The sequence below is a fragment of the Triplophysa rosa genome, linkage group LG22 (genome assembly GCF_024868665.1).
Source record: "Triplophysa rosa linkage group LG22, Trosa_1v2, whole genome shotgun sequence".
Taxonomy (NCBI): domain Eukaryota; kingdom Metazoa; phylum Chordata; class Actinopteri; order Cypriniformes; family Nemacheilidae; genus Triplophysa; species Triplophysa rosa.
Window position 1 is genome coordinate 17,280,419 of NC_079911.1, and position 26,265 is coordinate 17,306,683.

The following is a 26,265-nucleotide window of genomic DNA, read 5'->3' on the forward strand; positions in this document are numbered from 1 at the left end:
TAAAAACCCATGTGTTTGCACAGAATGATTCTCTTTAGTGAATCACAGAAAACTGAAGAAGAAGCATCATTAGGAATAATACAATATATATATATATATATATATATATATATATAATATATTAAATATATAACATTTAATGTAGGTCCTATATTACATAGGCTGATAAATGTAATGGAAACTTGAAAAATTTTCTACAAATATTTCACAATGCAATCAAATGCAAAAATGTATGTTTTAAAAGGATATGATTTCTTTTCATTTTAGGAGCCACCGCGCTAGTGCCACGTGAGTTTACATAACAGCACCACGCGCGCTAGAGCAAGAAAACATCCGAGCAAAAACGCATGTTATTTTTTTAGAATTTTTTATTGATTGTCTCTAATATTCGTTATAAAAACTATCATAAAATCACCGCCTCGTTATTATAATGCCTCGTGTTTTTTTAAGCGCAAACGTGCCATATTGAAACATTAACATAGGCTACCTCCGCACAGTCCCTTGGGACTTCGGGAATTTTCGGAAAACGGGCAACGAAAACTGCTACACCTGACAGGTTCCCACGATGGGCGTGTACACGTTTGCATTATGCAAACGAGGGAGGCGCGTCCGCGCGTGAAAGAGCGCTCTCGCGGCGAGGGCGCAACAAACATGGCGACGGAGCGGAGCGGACACGGGTGTCTTCTAACTTTCATCGTTGTCCTCTGGAGCTCTGTCAGCGGACGGTCGGAGACGACGAGGCACGACTCCGGCAGTCAGATCCTGGGCATGCGGCTGGAGCGCAGCGACAAGGCGGCCGGTACGACAAAGGACGGCATCATCCAGTTAACGGAGGAGAGCAGCGTCCTGCTCAGGTTTTACGGGCTACACCTGCGCCCGGACGCAGCATCCCACATCAGGTTCACGGATGATGACAGCGATGCGCCGAACGGGACCTGTGAGGATTTTACCAAAGACTTGAGCATCAGCAGTCAAATGAACGTGAGCAGCTGGGGAACGTCGGGTTTGGTGAGTGTGAACGTAAAGCCACTGCGTAAAAGTGAGCAGGAGAAGACGTACAGCTTGTGTGTCAGGACGGGTCCGGATGATAAATGGTACCGGTTGGGTGATCACGATGGAAAGTTGGTGGTTGTGGAGGAGAAAGCATCTCTGCTGCCTCTTTGGCTCCAGGTCATTTTAGTGACCTGCCTGCTGGGGCTTTCCGGCATGTTCAGCGGACTCAACCTGGGACTCATGGCTTTGGATCCGATGGAGCTTCGCATCGTGCAGAGTTGCGGCACCAGCAAGGAGAAAAGGTACGCGCGTAAGATCGAGCCCATTCGAAACAAGGGCAACTACCTGCTGTGCTCTTTATTGCTGGGAAATGTGTTGGTGAATACCACCTTAACCATTCTGCTGGACGATTTGATCGGGTCCGGACTGGGTGCCGTGGCGGCGTCGACGGTCGGCATCGTGATATTCGGCGAAATCGTGCCGCAGGCGCTCTGCTCGCGCCACGGGTTGGCGGTGGGCGCAAACACTATCGTGCTGACCAAGTTCTTCATGATTCTCACCTTTCCGTTGTCGTTTCCAGTCAGCAAACTCTTGGACTTCGTGCTCGGCCAGGAGATCGGCACCGTGTACAACCGGGAGAGGTTAGTGGAGATGCTGAAGGTCACCGAGCCGTATAACGACCTGGTCAAAGAAGAACTCAACATCATACAGGGCGCCCTAGAACTCAGAACCAAGACCGTAGAGGACGTCATGACGCCCCTCAGTAACTGTTTCACGATTCACGTCGACGCCGTGCTCGACTTTAACACCATGACCGAGATCATGGAAAGCGGCTACACGCGGATACCGGTGTACGACACGGAACGTTCCAACATCGTAGACGTCTTGTACGTCAAAGATTTGGCTTTCGTCGACCCGGACGACTGCACGACGCTCAAAACGGTCACCAAGTTCTACAACCACCCCGTGCATTTCGTCTTCCACGACACCAAACTGGATGCCATGCTGGAAGAGTTTAAGAAAGGTTTGTTTCTGTGTGTATCTGTTTGTGCACAGCTGTTTTTGAACCGATCTGTAGATGATGGCGGGTGCTCGGCCTCCCCTCTGTGGCCGAATCAATAACCATTATGCTCCGTATCATCTTCCGATCGATACGAAGCGCTTCCCGAAATGGCAAAGGAATGTCATGCTGCCAAAAGCACCTGTCGCTCATGAAAAATACACAACGTCATCCGTTCCACCAATCACAGGCTCGCTCAGAGTTTGACCTCAAGCTGTGATGCTTCTGCCACACCTCCTGTAGTGTAGATGTCTATCCTCATATCACCCCGAGTGTTTCAACACTGCTCATACATCACGAGAAAATGATTTGTTTTATTCATTTTAACGTATTCATTTTATAATTTTGTACCAGTTGTTTTGAAGCAAATTACAACATGCAGATCAATAGACGATTTGAGTCCTGTGGAAAAGTATTGATGATGACAGGCGGTTTTTAATGTCTGTTGTTCTGTTTTCGTCATCTGAAATGTTTGCACGTAAATGAACATATATGAATATTTGAATAAGTAAATCTGTCTTTTTGCTAGGGCTGTTCAACGTTTAATCGCGAGTAATCATATCAAAATAAAAGTCTGTGTTTACATAATATATGTATTGTGGACTGCGCATATTTTTTTTGTATTTATATACACATACTCTTACAGAATGAATACATTTTTATATTATTTAAATTATATATAGATATATATACATGCAATTATTTCTTAGATATATACATGCATGACAGACATATTATGTAAACACAAACTTTTATTCTGGATGTGATGAATCGTTGAACAGCCCTTTTGCTTTAGAACGTGTCAGAAAGTATACAAAAAAGCAATCAAGCTGTTTATGTTTTCTTTATTAAAATACAAATTATTTATTTACTTACATATAAATGTGAAATTATTTAATACCTCAAAGGAAACAGATCACGGAAGTCGACATGGTGTTCTTAATTTTTTGTGAACAAGCTGATTTTTTGTATTCAGACAGATTTATTTCACATATCGAGTGTGTAACTGCACATCTAAAACTTTTTTTGTAAAAGTGCGTGTATAGCAGTGTTGCTCAAAATAGTTTTAAATGCTGTTTAGCTCAACACAGTTCAGGACAGTCGTCTGTCTGTGAGCGTTCAGCGGCGCAGTGACGTGACTTAACACTGTGATGGTCTGTTTTCTCTGTTTCTAATCTTATTTTCAGACACTCCAGACTTCATTTCCACTGTAAAGCTCTTAGATCTATGTTTAGTAGCACTTGACTCCAGACGTGAAAGTGTGCTGTCCACAATAGATCAGATCATTGCCATTGACCCATCAACCCATCTGATGGTTAAAAGAGCAAATGATGAAAAATTCATGAGATGCAGTTTTTAGACTCTGCTGTATTGTTTGATCTCATTAATAATCACAAAAAAACACATCTGAATGTGCTTTGAATTATTTCATTGTCATTACATTTCTGAGTGTCCGGCGCTGAGCGTGTTGAGTGCCTGTTGACTCGGGTGTTTGTGTTCACAGGTAAATCCCACCTGGCTATCGTTCAGAAGGTGAATAATGAAGGAGAGGGAGATCCCTTCTATGAGGTTCTGGGTCTGGTGACGCTGGAGGACGTCATCGAAGAGATCATCAAATCTGAGATCCTGGACGAGTCTGATCTCTACAGTACGTTCATTCTTGTGTTTGTTTTCTCATTGATTGTGTCATGAAATAAATTACCACAATGATTGGTTCATTGTCTGATAAAAATGTGTTTTTCCCTAGCTGACAATCGTAACAGAAAGAAAGTGAATCCTGACAAGAACAAGAGAGATTTTTCAGCTTTTAAACACGAGAGAGAATCAAAGGTGAAAATCTCTCCTCAGCTGATGCTGGCAGCACATCGCTTTCTGGCCACAGGTGAGCACTTCATCATCATCTCGAACCGTGTGCTCGTGTCATCCGCTCAGTTTAACCTGTGTGTTTCTCTTATCTTTATCTCTCATCAGAAGTATGCGCGTTCAGTCCGCTGCAGATCTCAGATAAGGTTTTACTGCGAATCCTCAAACACCCCGATGTGATCCAAGAGCTCAAGTTCAATGAAAACGACAAGCGCTCGCCCCAGCACTATTTATATCAGCACGGAAAGCCCGTCGACTACTTTGTCCTCATTCTTCAGGTGGGTGATGCTGACATGATACTGAATCAATTCAGATTCATTTAAATCAAATTCAGTATAAAATTCTATCCAGACAATTTAAACTTGTACCTCACTAGCTGTGTATTTGCACAAGTCTATTGTACTGTAAATGCCTTACCAAAGTTTTGGTGTAATTAAAAAATACTGATGGATGAGTCAAATTTTAATAAAAATGAGCAAAGTAAGTCTACATGAACTTTCTCATTAGCATAATAAAAAAATAAAACCACTGAGAAATCCCCCATGAATAAATAGTATAGTATACCATAGTATTTACTGTAAACTACACTTTAACCATTTACTATACTTAACACTACAGATTACTGTAGCATAATTACTTGACTAATTGACTGAATGGTTCTTTGTGGAACCAAAAATGGTTCTTCTGTGGCATCGCTGTGAAGAACCTTCTAAGCACCTTTATTTTGAACTTACTTTACTTTTATTTTTAAGAGTGTATTGTAAATACTATATTATACGATCTATATTATATATAGATGTGCTATGTCCATTTCCTTTTCATTGCGCTAGAGAAATCCAAGAAGCATACTTTAGTATTTACCATAGTAAACTGTAGTAAAATTCCTAGAGACTGTAGTGTTTTTGAACCTGTTCTTGAAAACCATACCACAGTATTTACTACAGTTTATTCAATTACTATAGTAAAATCTACAGAATACTATATAGTAAATTATGGTAATATACTGTACTATAGTTTACTACAGTTTACTATAGTAAATAACAAAGTATACTATTGTTTTTTATGTGGCTTATGCTACAGCCATTTTCTTTTCATTGCACTAGAGAAAGCCCCCATGAAAAAATCGTGCAGTATACTTTGATATTCACTATGGTAAAACATTGTAATATCTATGAATTTTACTACTATACTTTACTATAGTAAATACTAAGGTATACTACAGTGATTTTTGGTATGTGGAAGAGGTTGGATGTAGAGAATAAGAGTTCAGTGATGATTCTGAAATGTTGTGTGCACCCTGAGGCTTATACCATGTGATTTGTTCCCATCAAAACATTTTGACCTTGTGGGGGTCACTCGCCCTCCTGATGTTGCTCCGGGGTGTGACAGTCATGCACATTTCTCTCTCTGCCGGTCACTGGTCAGAATTTCATGTTTTATATACTGGATTTTTATGTACTAAAAAGATCTCTGTCACAACGCTGGGTATTTTAGACGGTTTCCCTTAAGTATGATGAATAGAAAGAGTGAAGCTTGGCGTAGCAGCTGTGGCGCGTGGCAATATAAAGTTTCACAGACGGGTCTGTGTGGAGTGTCTCTGACCTCACTGTAGGTTTAGCTACCAGAGGCCCGCCGGCATCGGACAGGCCTCGTCCTTCACTATAATTGATCCCTCTTACATAAGAAAGGCATTCTGTGCATTGCGTTCTAATCCCACCCGCTTCAGCCAACTCGCAACACACGTGCTCCTCTAATCGACCAATCAAAGATGTGCGCTGTGTCCTCACTGTCAGAAATTATCCAATCAGATATTGACTTGTACAGTACATCAGGGATCTGAACAGCAACTGACCTTTGGCCCTCGGCATACTTCCAACTCATCTGGACCTATATCAGCACTGCGGCTTACTAGGCTCAAACCTCGGCTTAAGACCGAAGACAGGCGAGGAGGTGGAATGAGTTGTGACAGGTCAGCGGGCCAACGTTACGCTCGGGCACCAGGAACAGTAAATCACATCCTGGATTTGTACGGTGCCGCGCGGGAGGGGGTCAGTCAGGAAAAAGTTAACCCCTTCACAGTTTCTGTTGTGTTCAGCACAGTGTCATAGAGAGCGCAAATACTATGTGATGTCAGCGAGCAATACATCATACCAGCAACCATATGTCTGACGAACTCCTCGAGCTCATTTACATCAACAACATCTGCTGATTTCTAGAGTCGAAAAAGAAAGATTTAAAAATGAATTATGAAATGAAGTTTTGCTTTCTAGATTGCTTTTATGAAGACATGGTGTTTGCTAACCCTTGTGCGGTGTTCAGTTAATTGATTTCTCAACCTCAGGCATTTGCATTTGTTAAAAATAATTTTAGAATATAAAAAAAATCACCCATATTTTCTGGGAAAAAAATTGAGAGACCATTTCAAAATTTCATTAATCCTCACTTCTAGATGTATTGTTCTAGATGATGCCATTCCAGTCCAGTGTCTGTTGAATTCATAGACTATAAAACATGGACGTAGTGTCCGTGACATCACCCGTAGGTTTCTGATGAGCCTTTTTGAAGCCTAAAGTGGGCGGAGCCGGTCGCCGCCATCTTAGCAGCGCGTCACCACGTGTCACTCCTGGATAATCGAAAATGGGCAAAGAGGCGGGACGTGGTTGGAGATGAGGTGCCTGGTTGCTGAAATCAACTGTCACTCGAGTGACCACGCCCTTAATTATGCAGAATTTTAAGGCTTATAATCTAAATGGAGGAGTTATATAAAATTCACCCCCCTCAAGTTGTCATGAAGGGTAAAATTAGCTATATAGACCAAAATCTTTTTTTACCAGGCTGTAAACATGTTTTTTGGGGTTTTTTTGCTGTAAAGTTGCCCGTTTTAACATGGGCTGACTGTGAATCTGTTCTGTTTTGGAGCCGGTCTCAACGGCCAGTCGACGAATTGTAGTTTAAGTCATTTCCGTTTTGGTTTCACGAGAGAGACCGGAAGGTTGCCGCTTGGTTAAATTTCAACAAAATCAAACCTCAGGTCATCCAACGGCAATGTGAATGACTGACAGCATGACAAGACACATGTTAACTGTGATTACATAAAAAATTGTATCACATAAAAATAATTTTTGAACTTTTCCTAAACGCATGTAGAAATATGACTATTGTATTGCTTAGTAAATCTGAACTTGTTTTCTTTGCAGTATTTGAGGTCTGAAAAAATATTTCAGAATTTCTGTTATTTTCACCTGTTTCTCCAGTTTTCATTTTCTGCAAATATATGCAAATATAATTTATTTGAAATTTGGGAGAAATATTGTTAGTAGTTCACAGAGTGAAAGAAAAATGATCGTTTTGCTTAAACACATTCCTAAAAATAGTATTGAAAATAATTCTGAAATGGTCTCACAGATGTAGAAACACTCCTTATGGCCTACAGGTGGCTGTGATCTTAGTCTTAAATCTTTTTCTTAAATTATTCAGAAATATACATCTACCATTTCATGATTTCACGGTTACATTTTTTATGAATATAAAGATTTGGTTTGTATAAGTTTGTTTTGCTTTGATCTACAGAAGAATATTTGGTCTCAGTTTTGGCTCTGATTTTCTGGCACACATCAGAAGTCGTTGTGTTGTTGTGTTGTGTTAGTGGTTATGTGAATATAGATCCGGCAGCAGAGGAGATCCAGATCGAGTGACGGTCTGGTTGTGTCATGCTATCTGAGCTCCAGTGATCTGGTTACATGTTTGTCAGAAGAAGAGGAGAGGTTGAATCCTCACTGAGGTGGAAAATGGTGTGAATTTGACCCCTTTGACGTTCGGAAATTTTGCTCAAGCACGTGCCGATCTAGAGTCAAAAGCCAGTCACGCTTTGTCCTGGTTTTTGAAGAAATGAATGTATCGACCTCACGCTGCTTGCAGGAGTTCTGGTTGAGTTTTCTGTCATGTAGTCTTAAATTATGGAGGCGCAGGTAAAGAACTCAAAAACGAGAGCGTATTTAGAAAAAAAAACACTTTTATTTCATGTCTCAACATGTGTCTTACAGGACATCACAGGAATTAAATCAACCCATGAAAGCTACACCAGAAAAATATTTTCATTCCAAAGCATCAGTTTAACTCTGTAATATTTATTTGATACTTATTTTGTTATTGTAGTAACCATGTCTTTTAGCATTTGAAACCTCCGTTTCAGATGATGTTGTTTTAGATGTTCTGTTGTGTTCTTCAGGGTCGGGTGGAGGTGGAGGCAGGCAGTGAGAATATGAAGTTTGAGACGGGTCCTTTCTCATATTATGGAGTGATGGCGTTGACGGCTCCATCGCTGGGTGAGTGTTTATTGGATATAATCGAATCTTTACAGTTTTAAACGCACCTCCTGAATTTTCTGAATCTTGTTATAGGTTGATGTATATGTGCGTTAATGTTTGTGCTGTCTAGCAATAGTATAAATGATGAAGTCTGTCAGCGGCATACGGGACACATTTACCTGCAGTGAAATCTGCTGGAGGATAAACATCTCTTTCTGTTCCTTCATCTCCGGTTGTGGACAGTTTGTCAACGTCTCATTTTTATGTGCTCAGCTCGTGTAAATGTGTGCTTTAAGAACCGCTGCGTATAAGACAGATTTTGCTCATCCTCATGTTGTTCCAAACCCACACAAGCTGAGTGTGATATTCAGAGCTTTTTAAAGCTGTACGTACTCTGACTTCATTTCTGAATTGTTTTAAATAAAAACAATTGACAACTTTCCTGATAGCACACATACATCTGGAAGACGTCTATTTGATGTCTGCATTTACATCTGCTAGATGTATTCTTTGGAGTGTTACAGTCTCTGAGATGTTTCCTGTCAGCTGTCACATTGGCATCTAGAAGATGTCTGTAAGATGTTTATGATATAGAATGTATATAAACTGCTGTTACTAAGATGTTTATCAGATCTAGGGCCGGTTGTTGAAAAGTAATCTTAAAAATGGGTTGAGAATTTGGATTAGGTCACAAAATCCAATCTAGGTTTTGATCTGGATCAAATCGTCAGTTTGTGTTGTTCAAAACCTTTTTTGTCAAATCGGGATACCTTTGATAAAAAAAAACAGGATTATACTGAAACATTTCAGGAACCAAAAATGTAATAAAACTTGAAAACTGGACAAAAATACAACATTTGTATCATGTAATATACACAGGGACATTATATTTTTATTTTTCTCTTGATAAGTCTAACTGTTAAAGTAAAAATTAGAAAAAGACATTAGGCTTCCTATTAAGCTTTTCAGTAGCTGACAGTAAAGAAAAACAGATGTTGGCAGCATAAAATAATCCCAATTTAAAGTTAAAGTGTTTTTTATCACTGTTTGTAAACTACACTGGTACAACCATTAGTGATGTGAACCAGTCAAAAGTAGCTCTTTGTGGCTGAGCGCAAAGTTTCTCGGACACAATGCCATTTTAATTTGTTTCGGAGTAAACGCAAAGCATTGCAATATATACAGTATATATACATTTCTTGTTTCCCATCTCATATTTTTTTCCATCACCATGTCCCTTTAGGGCTTCCGTAGAGCACTAGTAATCCAGATTTGGTCATCTGAAAAAGTGTGTTTCTGGATCAGGGTGATCCAATTCAGTTTTGCTTTGAAAAATTATCTGATCCTGGATAGCAAAACATGGGACTTCCAAATACAGATCATTCTGATCCAGATTAAACTTTTTGAACAACCGGCCCCAGATCTTTAGCAGACATTTTACAGACGTACCTGTGCTGTCTGGGTAATGTTTAGAAGCAGAACCCAACATTTTGGCACTCCAAAAAGCATCCATTCATCATTACCGTTATCCAAAAGTGTGTTAATAAATCTTTTCTATTGTTTGTGTGAGAAAATAATTCATATTTAGAATCTGGTGAAATCGAAACTAAAGATAGCACATAAAAATGCTCATTTCAAATATGGCGACACGGTGATGGCTTCAGATCTCATTGGGTCTTGCATCTCATGAAGGAATATGATTTAGGACTACTCCCGAGACACACGAGAACCAATAATTTAGCGCTCAGATATGTGTTTGTTTTTTCGATAAATAATCTCAAACACACCTATAATTTCAATTTAACAGATATTTATTAGTCCACTTTCATGATGGATGCTTTTTGAAACATCAGCATTTTGGGATACATCTGGAAAGGCATGTTATGACAGAGAAAAAATTTGAAGAAAATTTTGAAAACTTTGAAAAAAAATTTTGTTAATGAAGTCATGTGGATTTGGAATGACGTGAACAATCGCAGCCCATTCATTTATGAGTAAACTGTTGCTTTAATGTCTTTCTAATATGTTTGACTTCAGAGGAAGCGTAACACAATCACTGGAGGAAGAGACGTGTCTGTAGTGTTTCAGTGATGATGGAGGTTTAATGTGTCTGTTGGATGTTGATGTGTGATGTGTGTCCCCTCAGCTGTCACTCCCCCGCTCTCTCCTTCTGTGGTGTCGCACGGTCTTCGTCGCCTCTCGCTTAAGAGATTTTCTCTGTTCTCTCGTTTCCCAGGTAAATCTCTTGCATGTTAAACAGGGGACGTGGGTGGAGTCAGTAGAGTCGATACCCTTTAATCCCGAAAACAACTAACACTGTTCAGCAAGATCACACGTTTAAACAGAAAATCAGCGCTGTTTTGGACAAACCAGGTTTCTGCCCGACAGCGACGAAAGTGCAAGTTGTTAGTCACAAGAGCTACAGAAATGAATTGGTGTACAAGCTCTGTTTCAAACCCTAGTGAGTGCCCTGCCTAGACAGCGTTTTAGATGTCAAACGTATGTAAAATATACATTCTAAAAAAAGAATGTATATTGTTTTTGGGGATTGGGTTTGTCCATATTTTACCCATGCATTTACATCGGCAAGATGTTGTTTTTTCGAGTGTTTGCTCATGTGCACTACATCTCTGAGATTTCCTGTCAGATAGATATTTAGAGGATGTCTGTACGGTGTTTATGATCTAGAATGTATGTAAAACTGCTGTTTCTAAGATGTTTATCAGAGGTTTTTAGTTTTACACAGCAGATGTTTTCCAGATCTCCAGAAGACATCTTACAGACGTATCCTTTTGATAAGACTAAACTTTGCAATCTACTAATACTTGACTTTCTTAGCGAATCACAAAAGTCTAGACTAACATCTGTTTGAAATATTTTATTAAATATATACCCAGATAGCACAGGTACATCTGAGCAAACACTAAAAAAACACATCTTGCAGACATCACATAGATGCCTCATATGACTGTAAAGCGCTTTGGGTGTACAGCAAGACACAATAAAGCGCTATATAAATGCCTCATTCATTCATTCATGTATGTGTGCTATCAGGGTGTAGTATTATTCGAGGTATATTTGTAGCGTAGACCATTTTGCAAGATGTAAACAACACTGGTCCAGAAGCACTTCCTGTTTCAGTCTTAAAGATATTAGTTAAACATTTTAATTCCGTCCTAAATATTCTGTTAAATGTACTTTGTTCTACGTTCATGTAATGTTAAAAAACTAAAACAGGAAGTGCTTTTGGACTTGTTGTTTACATTTTGCAAAATGGTCTATACTCTAGTATATTACAGTAAATATTTTAATCAGTATTGCAAAGTATTTGACAAATAGTCCTTGTCTGAATTTATCGTTTAATGCGATATATTTGCGAGGACAAGCCCGTTTGAAGGATGAATGATTATTTGCGGTGTGTTTTTTGTAATTCATTAAAGTATGGAGTGAGCCAGATTAAACAGAGAAACGGCTCTCGTCAGGGTTTAGAACAGAGCCCAAAAAAATACGCAGTGACTTACTGTTGTAAATATTAACTTTCATAGATTTACATGTGTTCTAGCACACTGATAGTGTGTGATAATGGGAACAAAATGCTTGCTGGACAGTCTTTGGCTTTAACCCCTAATACGCTGACCACATGACAGTATTATCATCTCACCTGACCCCGTACAACTGAATAAAACATTCATGCCACCCGAAAACCTTCAGAGCTGTCTTAGTATCAGATTATACACGCGTGTGCTCTGAATATCTCTGACTGCTCCCTCTGTCATATCACGTAAATCTGAGATAGCATGAGGGGGATGATGAAAGCATTCTTATTTTAAAGCGAATCATTCCTTCAGATGTGTCTGGGCAGTGTTTGAGCAGTATATTTAGATGCTAAGACGATCTTTTGATATCATCTGAGTTCTCTGATATCATGGTATCAGTGTTGTTTGAAAACTGACGGATGAAGGAATATAAATAACACTAGAACGTTCCTGTTGTGATAGACAGACTGTATTTGAATGCAGTGTGACTCTGTTGATCATGAAAGGAACATTCTGGGGTTTTGTCAGAGAATAACTGTTCATCACAGGCATCTCACTGGAGCGCTGGGTGTGTGCCCGCCGAGCATCTGATATGTCTGTTGGATGTTTGTGCTTCATTTCATTTGTGTGTATAAATGTGCAGATTGTGTTTTCACCTCTAGATGACGCTGGGGGATAATGTCATTCAGGTTTTTGTGTATCGTGTACATGAACTAATCCTCCTCACACACTGATAAATGACCATCCAATCATTTGCTTTAACCTTTTTATTCACATGTGAAGTGATTTGTGGTTTATTGTTGTCACTTTCTCACTCTCATCCATGTTTTTATCTGTGTTTTAACAAGTGCTTAAAAAATGTGTGTGTGTGTTTAATGTGTGTGTTAGGTGTGTGATAGTACTGTATATGTGTGACATGGGTGCGTGTGTGTGTTTTGTTGTTTATGTGTAGTGTGTGTGTGCGTGCGTGCGTGTGTGTGGTGTTTGGCATGTGTGTGTTTTTTGTGGTGTTTACTGTTTATTGGGAAGGCCTGCTGTGTGTTGCGTGTTGGTATATGCGTGTGTGTAGTCAGGCATGTTCCAGCATGATGTGACATAGTTGTGATGTTCGTTTCAGAGTTTCGCTCTCCATCTCACATGAGCGGTTTGAATCGCTCGGCGTCTCTGAGTTACACTGAGAGAGTTGATTCTGTGTCCATCAGCGGCAGTAACAGTCAGCTCAACAGCAGCCCGTCTGCACAATACATCCCTGATTTTAATGTGCGTGCCCTCACCGACCTGCAGTTTGTCAAGGTAACTTACATGTACACTTATCAAACTCAAATAATCTCACACAAACATGCCTCCATCCTTTTTTGACTCTTTATCTTCTTGATTCATAACGTCAGGTCACTCGCTCGCAGTACCAAAACGGTCTCCTGGCGTCAAAGCTGGACAGCACGCCGCAGTCCCCCGAGAGCAGCCATACACGTCTAGACCTCGCACCCGTCCCGCCGTTAACACCTACCATCACGACGAACCACACCACGGCGCTGCCGGTGACCAAAGAGAACGGTCCTGATGAGACCACCTCACTGCTCAACGACAAGAACAGTCTGTCCAAACGCCGGCTGAGCCACACTCAGAATCAAACACACTTCAACATCAACTCGAACTCCAGCCCAACCCCTCACAGTCAACCCAACGCTCATCACCACGGCAACAGAAGCCCGACGTCCATCCCCAACACTCAAACACGCCAGCACGCTCACATCCACTCGATCACGCACACCGAGAGTACCATTTGACAAAAATAATCTAGGGTTCTGTTGTGCAGGGCTCCAGAGGTGACTGCCACACATCAACGCACAAACACTGCACGTGATGATGTGGCTCAAACGCTTCCAAACTTTAAAGTGGTCTCCATCCTGATGATTTGATTCGGGTTGGAGGTGTGTCTCAAAACTCCTGATGGGTGTGTGTACGCTTGTTTTTCTCCTCCACGTTTGGTGAAACGGTTTTTGAGGGCTGCGGGTTCAGCCGGAGGTTACTTTTCATTCTGTCGCATGGTCGTCATGTAGACGTGTAACCTCATAGATTCTCCTCCTCTTTTAACGTTTATCTGGTGCGTGTTTGCCATGCGACAAGTAGCAATGCCCATAGCTAACGGGGCATTATACACTCCATCAGTATATAACCCAGAATAATCGTACGATATGCACTTTTGATAATGTCTGAGCTGAAAGCATGCATGTGTATGCTGTTGGTGTATTTTTGGGGGACATTTAAGAGCACTTTAAGTCTCATTTATGAGCTATCGCCATGGGGACGCCGTGGAATGGGTAACTCAATTTTAGCACAAACTATATGTTCCTTTCAGAGAGAGATTTCTGTCTAGTTTGTGTGCCGTTTGGTTTAGTCAGATATTATTTTGAAAGCAAAGTTCATTTCTGTGACGTTAGGTAACAAAATTTTATTTCTACGTGACAAACATGAAGGGAAACTTTGTAAATATAGTTTGGAGATGTGAACTTAGCTGACACAGACAAGATTTGGAGAACTTTATGTGCTCTGTATATACAGTATAAACAAAACTGAGAGATTTGTAGCACAGCAAAACACCAAACCAGCCACTGAAGTAAAATACAATATATTATTGAAATATATATATATATATATATATATATTAAATATATTTAAATGTATATTTATTTCGTTTAAATTAGTGTCTGTTTTTGAACTGTACATGCAGTTGAACTAAATGATGCCACAAACACTGCAAAGAACACGTCTGAGTCATATTTCATCATAACATTTAAAGTAAATAATAAAGTTTGTTTTGCACAAACAGAATTAAACTTTTTTTACGATTCATTTCATTGTAATGCTTTCACAACATTTAAAAAAAATCTTACTGCTGAAATGTGTGTGTTTTTATTTTGAGTTCTCAGAAACTTCTTTTTGTAGTAAAGTAAAAAAAATACTGCAATACAATACTTTTTATTTAAATCAGCAAAAATAGGCACAAATAATACAAATATTATGTGGTTAAATGTGACCCAGACTTGTCACATGGCATGTTTCACCTACTTTCTTTTGTTCATCCCAAAGATCTGTCTAGACTGTAAAAGTACATTTCCGTCCATAGAAACAGATCTGGTGCTTAAAGACAACATACTGTGAGTTGAAGTGAAATTGTACGTTCATTTTGATTCTCCTGTTTGCACACGATAGAAATCTCTCTTGCTTGACGTCTCGAACACTGTTACGGTTTTTGTCGATTTCAGACAGAAAAGATCACGAGTTAACAGTCTAAAGCCTCTTGCACTAAACTTCAAATCCTCGTCTGATTTAGTTACACTGCAAGTACACGAGTGCATGCACTGAGCTCAGTATTACAAGTGTTCTTTTATTTCATGAATTGTATTATTACCCCAATGACATGTCAATGTAGAAAGTATTTCAATGGTTTATTCAGAGCAGCATTGGATTATTATTATTTATGTTTTGCTTGTTGAACACTACGAAATTGATTTTGTCCAATACTGTACTATTATTTATAAACATTTTGTTGCCTTCTGAAGAGAGTTCATCTAAAGCAATAAATTGTTTTTTTAAAGATGTTTAATGGACTATTGCACAGTGAGAGATGAAATAAGTTGGATTTTTACCTCAACTGACATTTTCACGTATATTTAGTAACTAAAAACCAAAAAATGGAGATGATCGTTTCAAGCTCGAACTTTGTACGGCAGCGTAAGATGTTGTATCATGACTAAACTACATGAAAATTAAATTTGAGAGAAACGCATCGGTCAAAGCCTTAAGCACTTTTATTTGTCTGTTTTATTTCCTGCGTTTTTCTCTGTGACCACATTATCTTATTGCACAGGGACTTGTACTAGTAGTACTTGAAGTACTACTAGGCTACTGGAATTCCTTTGAATGGGATGTTGGGTTTTTATCCATTTCACTAATCTGCTTTTAATGATCTGCTGAAACTACAGGAGGGAAGTTTTTTACTTTCTGAAGAACTTTCTTCTGTTTATTATTGCACCACAGCGGAGGTTCAAGATCGTGAACGTGTGTTTTCAGAAATTGCTTATATTTTCCACTGTGTATTATTTACTTTTAAGGGCCATGATGACCTATAGGTTGACCTTTCAAGAGTTCAGGTCTAGCGCAGCGTGCCATTCCCTGCGAAAGGTTTGTTGTGGGTTCACTGCATAATGAATGGAAACACACTTGTCCTCCATTAATTAAAGTCATGTTTCATGGAATTCATTGGCTCAGTTACTAGATTGTCTGGCCATTTTGTTCTGATTTCATCATTTATTTTGGATTTTGCATAAAATAATTGTTAGTACATTACTGGCGTTTTTAATGTATAATGTTTGTGTTTGTCTTCTTTTAGACTGCTGCTGTTAAAAGGGAAAATGTAAAAAGCTTATGGACTGTACGTATTTATTTCCATGAACTTTGTTGGTCCTTTAAAGAAGCAATGTGTGTATTTTATAATGATACTGTTTGAGTTGGTAAATCTAAAAGATGTCTCTATTAAAATGCCTCTTTGTGATGTTTATTACAATGGTGAACTACTGTAGTCACAAACAAATCAACTTTTGACAGGTCTACAACATTACGGCAAGTTTTCAAATCATAAACACGTTTTCTGTAACTTTATGCGATCTAATTTGCTCCCGAGATGTTTGAAAGTAAGTTAATCGCGCTCTGTACGTAAAGACGTTTGTTTTTCTTGAGAAAGAGTGCCATTGTGGGTGTGGCCTTCCAGACCATTCCGTTGTGCTATTGGCAAGGCGAGAGGCAGCTGCTCTGTCATTGGCCGACAACAGAGACGACGTAGCGTTGAAAAACGGAACTACCTCCATTGCGGCTCTAGCGTCAGTGGCACGTCTGTGCACGTTTCTTAAATATCTTCGAGCCACCATGGCGGGCGGCGCAAGACTGTTATCCATCATTGTTGAAACGTCATGAAAACGAGAAAAAAAAAAAAAAATTATTTTTATTGAATGTTTATAAAAACTTTTACATTAACAACACTGATATCCACATATAGATACTAACACCTTTTGAAGTGGGTTTAATAAAGTAAAAACAAAGCCAATAAAAACAGAGATTGCACTTTCCAAAATTTGCTCATACTTCAATTAGCTTTACCTCATACCTGCATAGTTCTTTTTTGTTATTAATACATTTAATAGCGCTGATAATTAACAAACAAAAATTCAGACCTCAAAACCTGGTTTAGACTTAGCTTTTTTAATATTACGTTTATGAAATTTACCATATAAAATCGAAAGATTCACCACAAGTTTAACAGCTATTTTTCTGATTCAGAATATATAAAAAACATTTTAACAAGAAGAAAAGTAGGAGGGCCGTAGCGGCAACAACAGCGGCATCACGTGACTCACAAAGCCAGGAGGCTGCCCTGTTCCAATATGGTGGTCAGCTTGGCGAAGCTGCGTCTCCCGTTAATCGTATCGTTATTGTGCGGGTTCGGGACCTGCAGCCAACAAGAACCTCAGGTTTACGCTCTGCGCTTAGAAGACGCCGACGAGCGGGTGCACGTGCGCAAAGGAAACATCGAAGCTCCGCGCGACTCCAGGTTCAAGCTGAGATTGTTTGGATCCCACCTGTCCAATGAGACCTGGCCGTGGGTCGCGTTCGCCGCTTCCGCCGATGCATCTTCGGATGACGCGTGCCTGCGGGAGGACCGCCGCGCGTCCGCTGCGTTCCGGGTGCGCGGTGAGCTCGTGGTGGACAGGAACGACAGCGCGATCGTAGAGGTCCACACCGAACTCGCAGCATCCGAATCGGAGCGCAAGGATGCGGAGTCTGTGTTCCATCACGTGTGCGTCTTAAAGGGCCAGACGTGGGTCTCATTCGGGTCGGACTTGTTCCGTATAAATGTGCCAACCGATGTCCAACCAGACTACATTCCGCTATGGGGTCTTGTTTTGGTCGTTGTGTTGCTGGTTTTGATTTGCGGCGTGGTCAGATGCCTGAATCTGAGTTTGCTTTGGTTGGACCCGCTGGAGCTGTATGTCCTTCACAGCTGCGGTTCTGAAGATGAGAAGAGGAGTGCCAAGCGTCTGAAGCCCATTCGGAGGAGAGGAAACGTTCTGGTGTGCTCTCTTCTGTTCATCTGTGCCTTGGGTCACTCGGTTCTCGGTGTTCTCTTGTACCGCCTGTTCGGGTCCATCCTGCCCGCCGTCTTCACCAGTGGGTTCCTCGTGTTCCTTCTGGCCGACTTGGTACCACACATAATATGCTCAGGCTACGGGTTCCAGATGGCCCCGGGGTTGATATGGTTGGCCCAGATCTGTCTGATTCTGACGTGTCCCCTCTCCTGCCCCCTCGGACTCCTGCTGGACCTGATCCTGCGGCGGGACGTCAGCACCTGCGGCGTCCGTGAGAAGACCATGGAGATGATCAGGACTAGCGTGAACGACCCGTACAATGAGTTTGTCAAGGTGGAGTTCAGCAAGGGTGCGCTCAGGACCAAAACCGTGGAGGATATCTTGACCCCTCTGAAGGATTGTTTCATGCTCCCCTCCACGGCCGTGCTGGACTTCAGCACCATGTCAGAGATCATGCAGAGCGGGTACACCCGGGTGCCCGTGTACGAGGAGGAGAGGTCCAATATTGTGGAAATTTTGTTCGTGAAGGATTTGGCGCTGGTGGATCCAGAGGACCGCACTCCCATGACCACCATCACAAAGTTCTACAATCATCCTCTGCACTTCGTTTTTAATGACACCAAACTGGACGCCATGCTCGAGGAATTCAAGAAAGGCAAATTTGAGCTTTTTACAAATCCTTTTAAATTCCGTCTATTATAATCTGTATTATTTCATATCTGTCTTACAGTAAATACATCAGTAACCCTTACCCTTAGGTCAACAATGATTTCTACGTTTTTTATTTGTTTATTATTGTAATGTGTTTTTATTATATGTGCCATGATAACGTCAGAATAACCGTATGCTCATTGGTCTCAGGAAACTCTCATCTGGCTATCGTTCAGAAGGTGAATAATGAAGGAGACGGAGATCCCTTCTATGAGGTTCTGGGTCTGGTGACGCTGGAGGACGTCATCGAAGAGATCATCAAATCTGAGATCCTGGACGAGTCTGATGGTTACAGTGAGTTATGATGCGTTTTTGAGCTTTGCATTATTTAAACAGGTTGAAAATATGTTCCCGTTTTGTTTTTCAGTGGACATGAAGGTGAAACGTCCGACGGCCCCTCTGGAGATTCAGCTGGAGCCCCGCGGCGTCCACGAGGAGTTCTCGATCTTCAAACCCCCGGAGGGCGAGCCCAAGATACGCACGTCTCCTCAGCTGTTACTGGCTACACATCGCTTTCTGTCCAGAGGTGCGTTTCACCGTTTACCGTGGTGTGTTGTGGAAATCACACTTTACATCGGTTGTTGTGTTTGTGTATGTCTGGTCACCATACAGAAAAAGGTTGTTTGGAAAAAAGAATGCCTGGGTTTATTAAAGGAAAAGTAGGGTAGCAAACATGTTTTAATACAAATATCATAGTTAAACTATAGTTACTGCTGCAAAATGAATTTGATTTTACCATGGTATAACTATAATAAACATAATTTTTTGTAATAAAATCATGGTTAATTTTGTAAGGGCTTAAAGGGATAGTTCATCCAAAAATGAAAAATCTGTCATCATTTACTCACCCTCAGGTTGTTCCAAACCTGTATACATTTCTTTGTTCCAGTGAACACAGAGAAAGATATTTGGAAGAATGTTAGCAATTTTCAGTTCTGGGACAACATCCACTACCATATTAGGAAAAAAATATTGTATTTTTGTTTTGTTGAACACATAATGAGATATTTTGAAGAATTTTGGAAAACCTTTGACTACCATTTAATTCTTCCTACTATGGTAGTCAATGATGTCCCAGAACTGAAAATGACTAACATTCTTCCAAATATCTTTCTCTTGTTCATCGGAACAAAGTAATTTATACAGGTTTGAAACAACCTGAGGGTGAGTAAATGATGACATTTTTCATTTTTGGATGAACTATCCCTTGACAGAATTGAAATTTTTGGAGTTCACCCAAAAATGAAAGTTCTGTTACCATTTACTCACCCTCTTGTCATTTTAAACCTGTAGGACTTTCTTTGTTCCGCAGAACACAAAAGAAGATATTTGGAAGAATCTTTTTAACTGGCCCTCATTGACTTGCACTGGTTTTGTGTCCATACAATAGAAGTGAATGGGGGCCAGCGCTGTTCTGTTACCAACTTTCTTCGAAATATCTTCTTTTGTGTTCTGCGGAAGAAGGAAAATCATAAAGGTTTGGAATGACAAGAGTAATTCTGTGCTGGGTCGATGATGTTTGTTGTTAAACTCCGCCCCTTCCTGTCTGTTTTCAGAGGTGGAACATTTCTCCCCGCAGCGCGTCTCTGAGCGAGTTCTATTTCACCTGCTGCGTCACCCGAGCGTCAACCAAGAAGTGAGGTTTGACTCGGGGAACCGGTTCTGTCCGGATCACTACCTATACACACGGAACCATCCTGTAGACTACTTCATTCTGCTGCTGCAGGTGTGACACATCACTAACACAACCAGCACATCTCAAACACACATCACCTCGATGTTATTCAGGTTAAAAATGGTTCTTTTGTGAGAAAATGTCTGGGGTTTTTTTTGTGAATGAGCACCAGTAACTCTTCTGTAGTGTGTATATATGATGATTGTGTGTGTGTGTGTGTTCAGGGTCGTGTGGAGGTGGAGATCGGGAAAGAGGGATTAAAGTTTGAGAATGGCGCTTTCACTTACTACGGTGTTTCTGCACTCACGGCTCCCTCCTCGGGTGTGTTTTTATCTCTGATCTTTATCTGAATCACGTGTGTTATTGTTTTAATGATACTACTTAAACAAACAAACAGTAAAAGTTAACTTGATTGTCACTCCGGTGTAGAACAGTGTTTTGTTTTAAAGCTGTAGACGAGAAGAGCTGAATTCTCACAACACTGTTATTGTCAAAAGTGTATCATTCCTCTTTAAAGTCTTGTGAGATTTGAAGCAACAGAAAAAACACTTTATTTTACAGTGCCCTTGTTACGCATGTTACATGTATTTACTATAGTATTTCCTATAAATGATGCATAATTTCATGTAACTAACCCTCAATCCTAGTTCATTTTTATTACTCAGTACTTAAATGTATAATAACACTGTAAAATAAAGTGTAAACAAAAATTCTGCCCGTGTGAAAAGAGAAGCACTGTGGCGATACCCAACACAATCCAACCTAAATTTTACACAACATAGTCAAACCACAGATGTGCATCAGGAAGTCACTGTTGTTTATTTTCTTTATATATTAGGAAATATTTTCTTTATACATTTCTTTGTTCTGTTGAACACAAAAGTTGATACGTTGAAAAATGTAGGAAAGCAAACCGTTCTGGTACCATTGTCATTTTTCCTACTATGGTAGTCAATGGTGGCCAAGAAGAAGTGTCTGGTTACAAGCATTCTTCCAAATATCTTTCTCTGTGTTCATCAGAACAAAGAAATGTATACAGGTTTGGAACAACTCGAGGGTGAGTAAATGATGACAGAATCTTCATTTTTGGGTGAACTGTCCCTTTAAGTTACTAAAAAAGGACTTTTACGGACATATATGTTAGTAAGGAATGTTTTAAAAACAGCGGCTTCATTCTCTTTTAGAGTAACTTCATCTGTAGAGGTCACGGGATTGTTTCCACGCATAATTATAAAATACATTTGAATGCACTGCAGTTTGTTTTGGAAAAAAACATCTGCCACATCCATAGCTTGAAAATACGATTTCTAACTAACTGGCTGTATCGAAATCACTCAGCCGACAGATATTTTGATGTCTCAGTAGTGCTTTATCAGAACAGAATCTCTGATTATCATCTATAGAGCTGATAGGGTTTATCATTTGTTATTTTATTGCATAACCGGTGTTATTTCATGTCAATGAATGGCCAATTATATTTGCATTTCAGTTCAAGTGCTGATATATTGACTTTAATGTAATTTGTTTTTGGAACAGTCCATCAGTCTCCGGTGTCCACGCAGCGTCAGTCCCCGAGAGACCCATTTGAGCTGGGAGAAGCCACCAGCCCGTCCAGCTACTGTCCCGACTACACAGTACGAGCGCTCACGGACCTTCAGTTCATTAAAGTGAGTCTTTTCACAGGGTTACTAATACAATCCTGAACAGAAAAACCACTGGATGCTCACATGTATTCTGTCCTATATCTGGCCGCAGGTGACCCGTCTTCAGTACCTCAATGCCCTGATGGCGTCCCGGGCGGCACAGAGCCCCGACCCTCCTGAAATTAAGATCGTGCCCAACAGTCAAACCAAACTCTTGAACGACAGAAACACAACACAAGGTAAAGCGAGAACAGCACGTAAAGCACATGCATGTCATCCACTACATATCAGAAGTTTCTGTGACTCTTTTTTGGTATTTTTCTGCGTTTTGTTCAATGTTGAGCTGTGGAATGTTGCGAACGCTAAACGTGCTGGAACGGGTCAATGAAACTGTGTAAGATGAGAGGAGGAAATCCGTGTGTCTGAAATGTGACTCACTCTCTCTCTCTCTCTCTCTCTCTCTCTTCCCCTCTCTTATCTCCTTCAGACTTTCAGCTTGACTTTTCGTTCTTTGACGCAATTGACAACTACTGTTAGTGTACTTTGCATGAGGTAAATGCAAGTGCAGCTTTAAGCATGTTACGCTGATGTTTAAGACATGTTAAAACCTCATGGTAAGAGCACCACCAGGTGGTGTGTGTTATAAATCATCTCATGACTAGGGGTTGGGAATCGAAAATCAATTCCGATTCTGGAATCGAAAGGTTAGGAATCGGATCGGAATCGAAAAGAATATGAATCAGATACATGAATTTCAAATTTCTTAAAATTTAAATTCCTCTTATTAAAGGGATATTTCAGTGGCAAAACAAAATTTCCCCTTGTCTTACTCACCCTCAAGGCATCCTGACTGAATGTAACTTTCTTCTTGAAGAATAATGCAGTCGGAGTTATAATACCACGTATCATTTTTCTTCCAAGTGGTAGAATGGGAGTGAATGGGGGGCAATTTTTTGAAGCTCCAAAAAATGCATCCATTGATCAAAGAACTGCTCGATGCGGCTCTGTGGTCTTAACAAAGGTCTTCTATATCCATATTGACAGCGCTATTAACGTTAATGTTAACGGAAAAACAAGCCTCTGGTTCACGCGCAGGCCGAGGGATAACGGAAGCTAGACATTAACGTTAATAGCGTTGTCAATATGGATATTTCTCTCAAACAAAAGCATCGATTTGCTTCAGAAGACCTTTGCTAAGACCACGGAGCCATGTCGAGCAGTTCTTTGATCGATGGATGCACTTTTTGGAGCTTCAAAAATTGCCTCCCATTCTACCGCTTGGAATAAAAATTATACGTGGTATTATAACGTGGCATTATTCTTCAAGAAGAAAGTCATATACAGTTAGAATGCCTTGAGGGTGTGTAAAACATGGGGAAATTTTGTTTTGCCTCTGAAATATCGCTTTAATTCCTTTATGAATATTTTCAGAATTGTGCAAGTGTTAACTTGTGATCTGCTGATATCTCAATATGAAACTATACCCTACCCTAGTAATGACTGTGAATAACACCTGCATTTCACTGCATGACTGCCTGGAGCGTCTTAACCTTTAATAACCTGTTCTGTATTATTACTGTCTGTTCATACCTTCACATTAAACTCTCAGACAGGATTTAAATGAGCGGTAAGTACTGATCTGTCATTCTCTCCTCTGTACAACCTGCTGCAAAACTAACTGCTTAGTGTAACCAATATAGATGTGTTTGTACACCCAAAAAAAATAATTCTGTCATTTATTCCCCCTCGTGTCATTGTAAATCTGTATGTGACAAATATAAGATATTTTGTGAAATGTCTCGGTGGTTTTGTGTTCATACAATGGAAGTCAATGGGGTTCAGTGTTGTTTGAATTTTAACGTTCTTCAAAATATCTTCTTTTGTGTTCATACAGTCATACAGATTTGGAATGAAAAATAGTTCAATTAGTAATTTTGCTCACTTACAAAAACCATTAAGGTACATGAAAAAATACTGTTGACATCACGAGAATCCTATCTGTTCTCAGCCAGAACATCATAATGATTAATTATATTTAAATAAGACAGAAACTGTGTGTCTAAATGCTGATGACAGAAATATCTGACGAATTTCAACGATTCATTGCAACGCATCGGATGTGGAACATCTGACACATATTAAGCATCGCAGACCCATCCACATTCTGTTCCCCGTCCTCTTGAATGATGTCAGAATGTTTTAATATGGATTGAGGAATGATTGATTCTTTTTTTCTTTGGATTTTCCGCAGGTGCAGGTAAGAGTCAGGACTTCAGGCCGGATGAGGAGCTTCACAGTCAGAGAGGAGCTGTCTGACCTTCTCCTAAACTCCTCCAGAGCTTACCAGGGTTTTATTATAACAACTGATTCGTTATTGTCGTCTTAAATTAATGTTTTATTCCCGGAATGCAGCGGTTGAGCCAGACAAAGGACTGGTGATAAATATGTCATTTCAAGACTGCTGATAACGCTGTGATTCCTAATTCTTAATGTACTTTCATAATAATTCCCGTGATGTCACTTCCTGCGAGCATCTTCATTTGAGTTTTCCTTAAGGTGTATGCGTGAACATATTTGCTTCTGAATCATGCGATGTGCCATGCTCTTATTATTTCTGCTATATTACAGCGGCAGTATTATAATATTGTCGAGCCCTAACGTGCCAAAATGTGTTCGGAGAGAGGCAGATAGAGGAGAATAGACAGAAGACACTTCCTACAGAAATCATTCATCCAGAAATGAAGCGTCGGTCATTATTTATTCACACTCATGTTGTTCGAGACGTTTTTGTGGAACAGAGGTGTTGTCTTTTAAGGCCCTGTATGTATGTGCCAATGTGGATTTAAACACGGGAAACTGAGGTTGATGTGGAAAGCTGGATTTTTTCACATGCAGATGTTATTTTCTCTTGAGTGTTTTTGGAAATGGGATGTGTTCCTCTCGCTTTTAGAAATGTCTTCATTGGTCCCAGAGATTATCAGAGTCTAGCATTATTTTTATAAGACTCATGCCTTAATGTGTCCCCACACATTATTTCTTCTTCCCCTGACTGAAAAAGTCAGAGCTTCAAAAATGTCACGTTGAATGTGATGAAAAGGTCTAAACCGTCCAGTTTTGCGAGACAAATGAGGGCACTGACGTTCGCTCGATACGTGCACTTCGATTTTATCTTGAAAACCATATCTGCTTTTAACGTTCCCTGCATGCCCGCATTTAAATTTAACATCTCGGATGTATTTTGGGTGCTTCGATGTCTTGCATGACTGTAGCGATGCAGTCCATTAGCTCAGATTGGATATGATGCTAGAATGCTTATAATTTGACTTTGTTTTCTTATGATCTTTTTTTGAGTTGTCATACCACATGAGGTAAGCTATTTTGGGTTTCATTGTGCAGAGATATGAGATTCATGAGTGACTTTCATGAAAGACATTTATTTGCCTATAAGAATTTCAAGTTTTTTCTATATTTTGTTTTTATTGATGCCTAACTTAAAGAGAATTACGTAACTTTACGTAAAGCGTGCTCATTTTATTGCTGTGGTTATAACCCATAAAATGATGTTACCAATCATCTAAAAATCACCCTTTACTCTCAGAACAGCGTGTGATCCTGAGTAAATATTATTTTGCCGTTAAAAAACACGTTGTACTGTTTGTTCTGTTGTAAAAGTCCATTTCTATAAAATAATGAATGTATATTATAAAATCCCTTGTTTTACTCTATTTATCAGAAATGGTGGGTTTTTTCAGATAGTTTAAACTTCACTACATTAATATGAAACTAAATCATATATAAGCTGTAAACTGGGACCAGGTGTGGATAGATAGCAGCTCTTCAGGTACAAACATATTTTACCAGGTTTTCTAAATACTTTAGAAGTGCAGATCTGCTCTGTTGCACAAAATCCATTCAATGATCTTGATATCAACTGTTTCATAGTAAATAAACACAACTCAGTGCTAAAGTAATTGTTTCTTTCATTACATTTATAAGATATATTTTGCACTGTTTTATTTTTATCAAAAGATTCATTTCAAAGCATCCATATGCTGTTTAATCCTGTATTTGTCAATGAGATTATACAATTATGATTGCTTTTTATTTTTTGGAAACTCTGCTCACCGGCTTCAATATAGTGCTAGTGAAAATGAGTGCTTTATTTAACAAAGTAGTTCAATTTATTTTAAAGATACCATGCACACTTTTCAAGGAAAATATTTAACAAAAATAAAACGATAATGTTAAATATAATTGAAGGTGAACCGTCGCTTTTTGTTGTTCCAGTGCAGTGGAAGGTGCCTATACTGCAAGTACACTTGCAGTAAAAATCA

At 39.7% G+C, this 26,265-nt stretch overlaps 2 protein-coding genes across 6 annotated transcripts; both read left to right on the forward strand.

The window, feature by feature from the left end:
• Window positions 1-237: 237 nt before the first annotated feature.
• Window positions 238-16,565, forward strand: LOC130545715 (metal transporter CNNM4). 2 transcript variants are annotated; one of them, XM_057320408.1, is made up of 8 exons: window positions 238-2,017; window positions 3,558-3,701; window positions 3,801-3,935; window positions 4,025-4,194; window positions 8,145-8,241; window positions 10,370-10,459; window positions 12,877-13,052; window positions 13,148-16,565. In XM_057320408.1, the coding sequence occupies exons 1-8, from the start codon at window positions 589-591 to the stop codon at window positions 13,544-13,546; spliced, it is 2,640 nt and encodes an 879-aa protein (XP_057176391.1). In that variant the 5' UTR covers window positions 238-588; the 3' UTR covers window positions 13,547-16,565. The 2 variants fall into 2 exon arrangements, with proteins under 2 accessions (XP_057176391.1, XP_057176393.1); XM_057320410.1 differs by lacking the exon at window positions 10,370-10,459 and having other exon boundaries at window positions 239-2,017.
• Window positions 16,566-16,805: 240 nt separating this feature from the next.
• LOC130545716 (metal transporter CNNM3) lies at window positions 16,806-26,190 on the forward strand. 4 transcript variants are annotated; one of them, XM_057320412.1, is made up of 10 exons: window positions 16,806-18,557; window positions 18,764-18,907; window positions 18,981-19,139; window positions 20,170-20,339; window positions 20,513-20,609; window positions 21,825-21,955; window positions 22,044-22,170; window positions 22,419-22,483; window positions 23,541-23,558; window positions 24,183-26,190. In XM_057320412.1, the coding sequence occupies exons 1-8, from the start codon at window positions 17,201-17,203 to the stop codon at window positions 22,466-22,468; spliced, it is 2,235 nt and encodes a 744-aa protein (XP_057176395.1). In that variant the 5' UTR covers window positions 16,806-17,200; the 3' UTR covers window positions 22,469-22,483; window positions 23,541-23,558; window positions 24,183-26,190. The 4 variants fall into 4 exon arrangements, with proteins under 4 accessions (XP_057176395.1, XP_057176396.1, XP_057176397.1 ...); XM_057320413.1 differs by lacking the exon at window positions 23,541-23,558; XM_057320414.1 differs by lacking the exon at window positions 22,419-22,483 and having other exon boundaries at window positions 24,183-26,189.
• The last annotated feature ends 75 nt before the right edge of the window (window positions 26,191-26,265 follow it).

What these genes read in the sequence shown, in the direction of transcription:
- LOC130545715 (XM_057320408.1), top strand. Translation starts at nt 589, where the DNA reads ATGCAAACGAGGGAGGCGCGTCCGCGCGTGAAAGAGCGCTCTCGCGGC. An exon ending in GTTGACGGCTCCATCGCTGG is followed by an intron (nt 8,242 to 10,369) that starts GTGAGTGTTTAT and finishes GTGTCCCCTCAG; the next exon opens with CTGTCACTCCCCCGCTCTCT. An exon ending in TCTGTTCTCTCGTTTCCCAG is followed by an intron (nt 10,460 to 12,876) that starts GTAAATCTCTTG and finishes TGTTCGTTTCAG; the next exon opens with AGTTTCGCTCTCCATCTCAC.
- LOC130545716 (XM_057320411.1), top strand. Translation starts at nt 17,201, where the DNA reads ATGGTGGTCAGCTTGGCGAAGCTGCGTCTCCCGTTAATCGTATCGTTA. An exon ending in GGACGAGTCTGATGGTTACA is followed by an intron (nt 18,908 to 18,980) that starts GTGAGTTATGAT and finishes TTTGTTTTTCAG; the next exon opens with TGGACATGAAGGTGAAACGT. An exon ending in CGACAGAAACACAACACAAG is followed by an intron (nt 22,171 to 24,182) that starts GTAAAGCGAGAA and finishes GATTTTCCGCAG; the next exon opens with GTGCAGGTAAGAGTCAGGAC.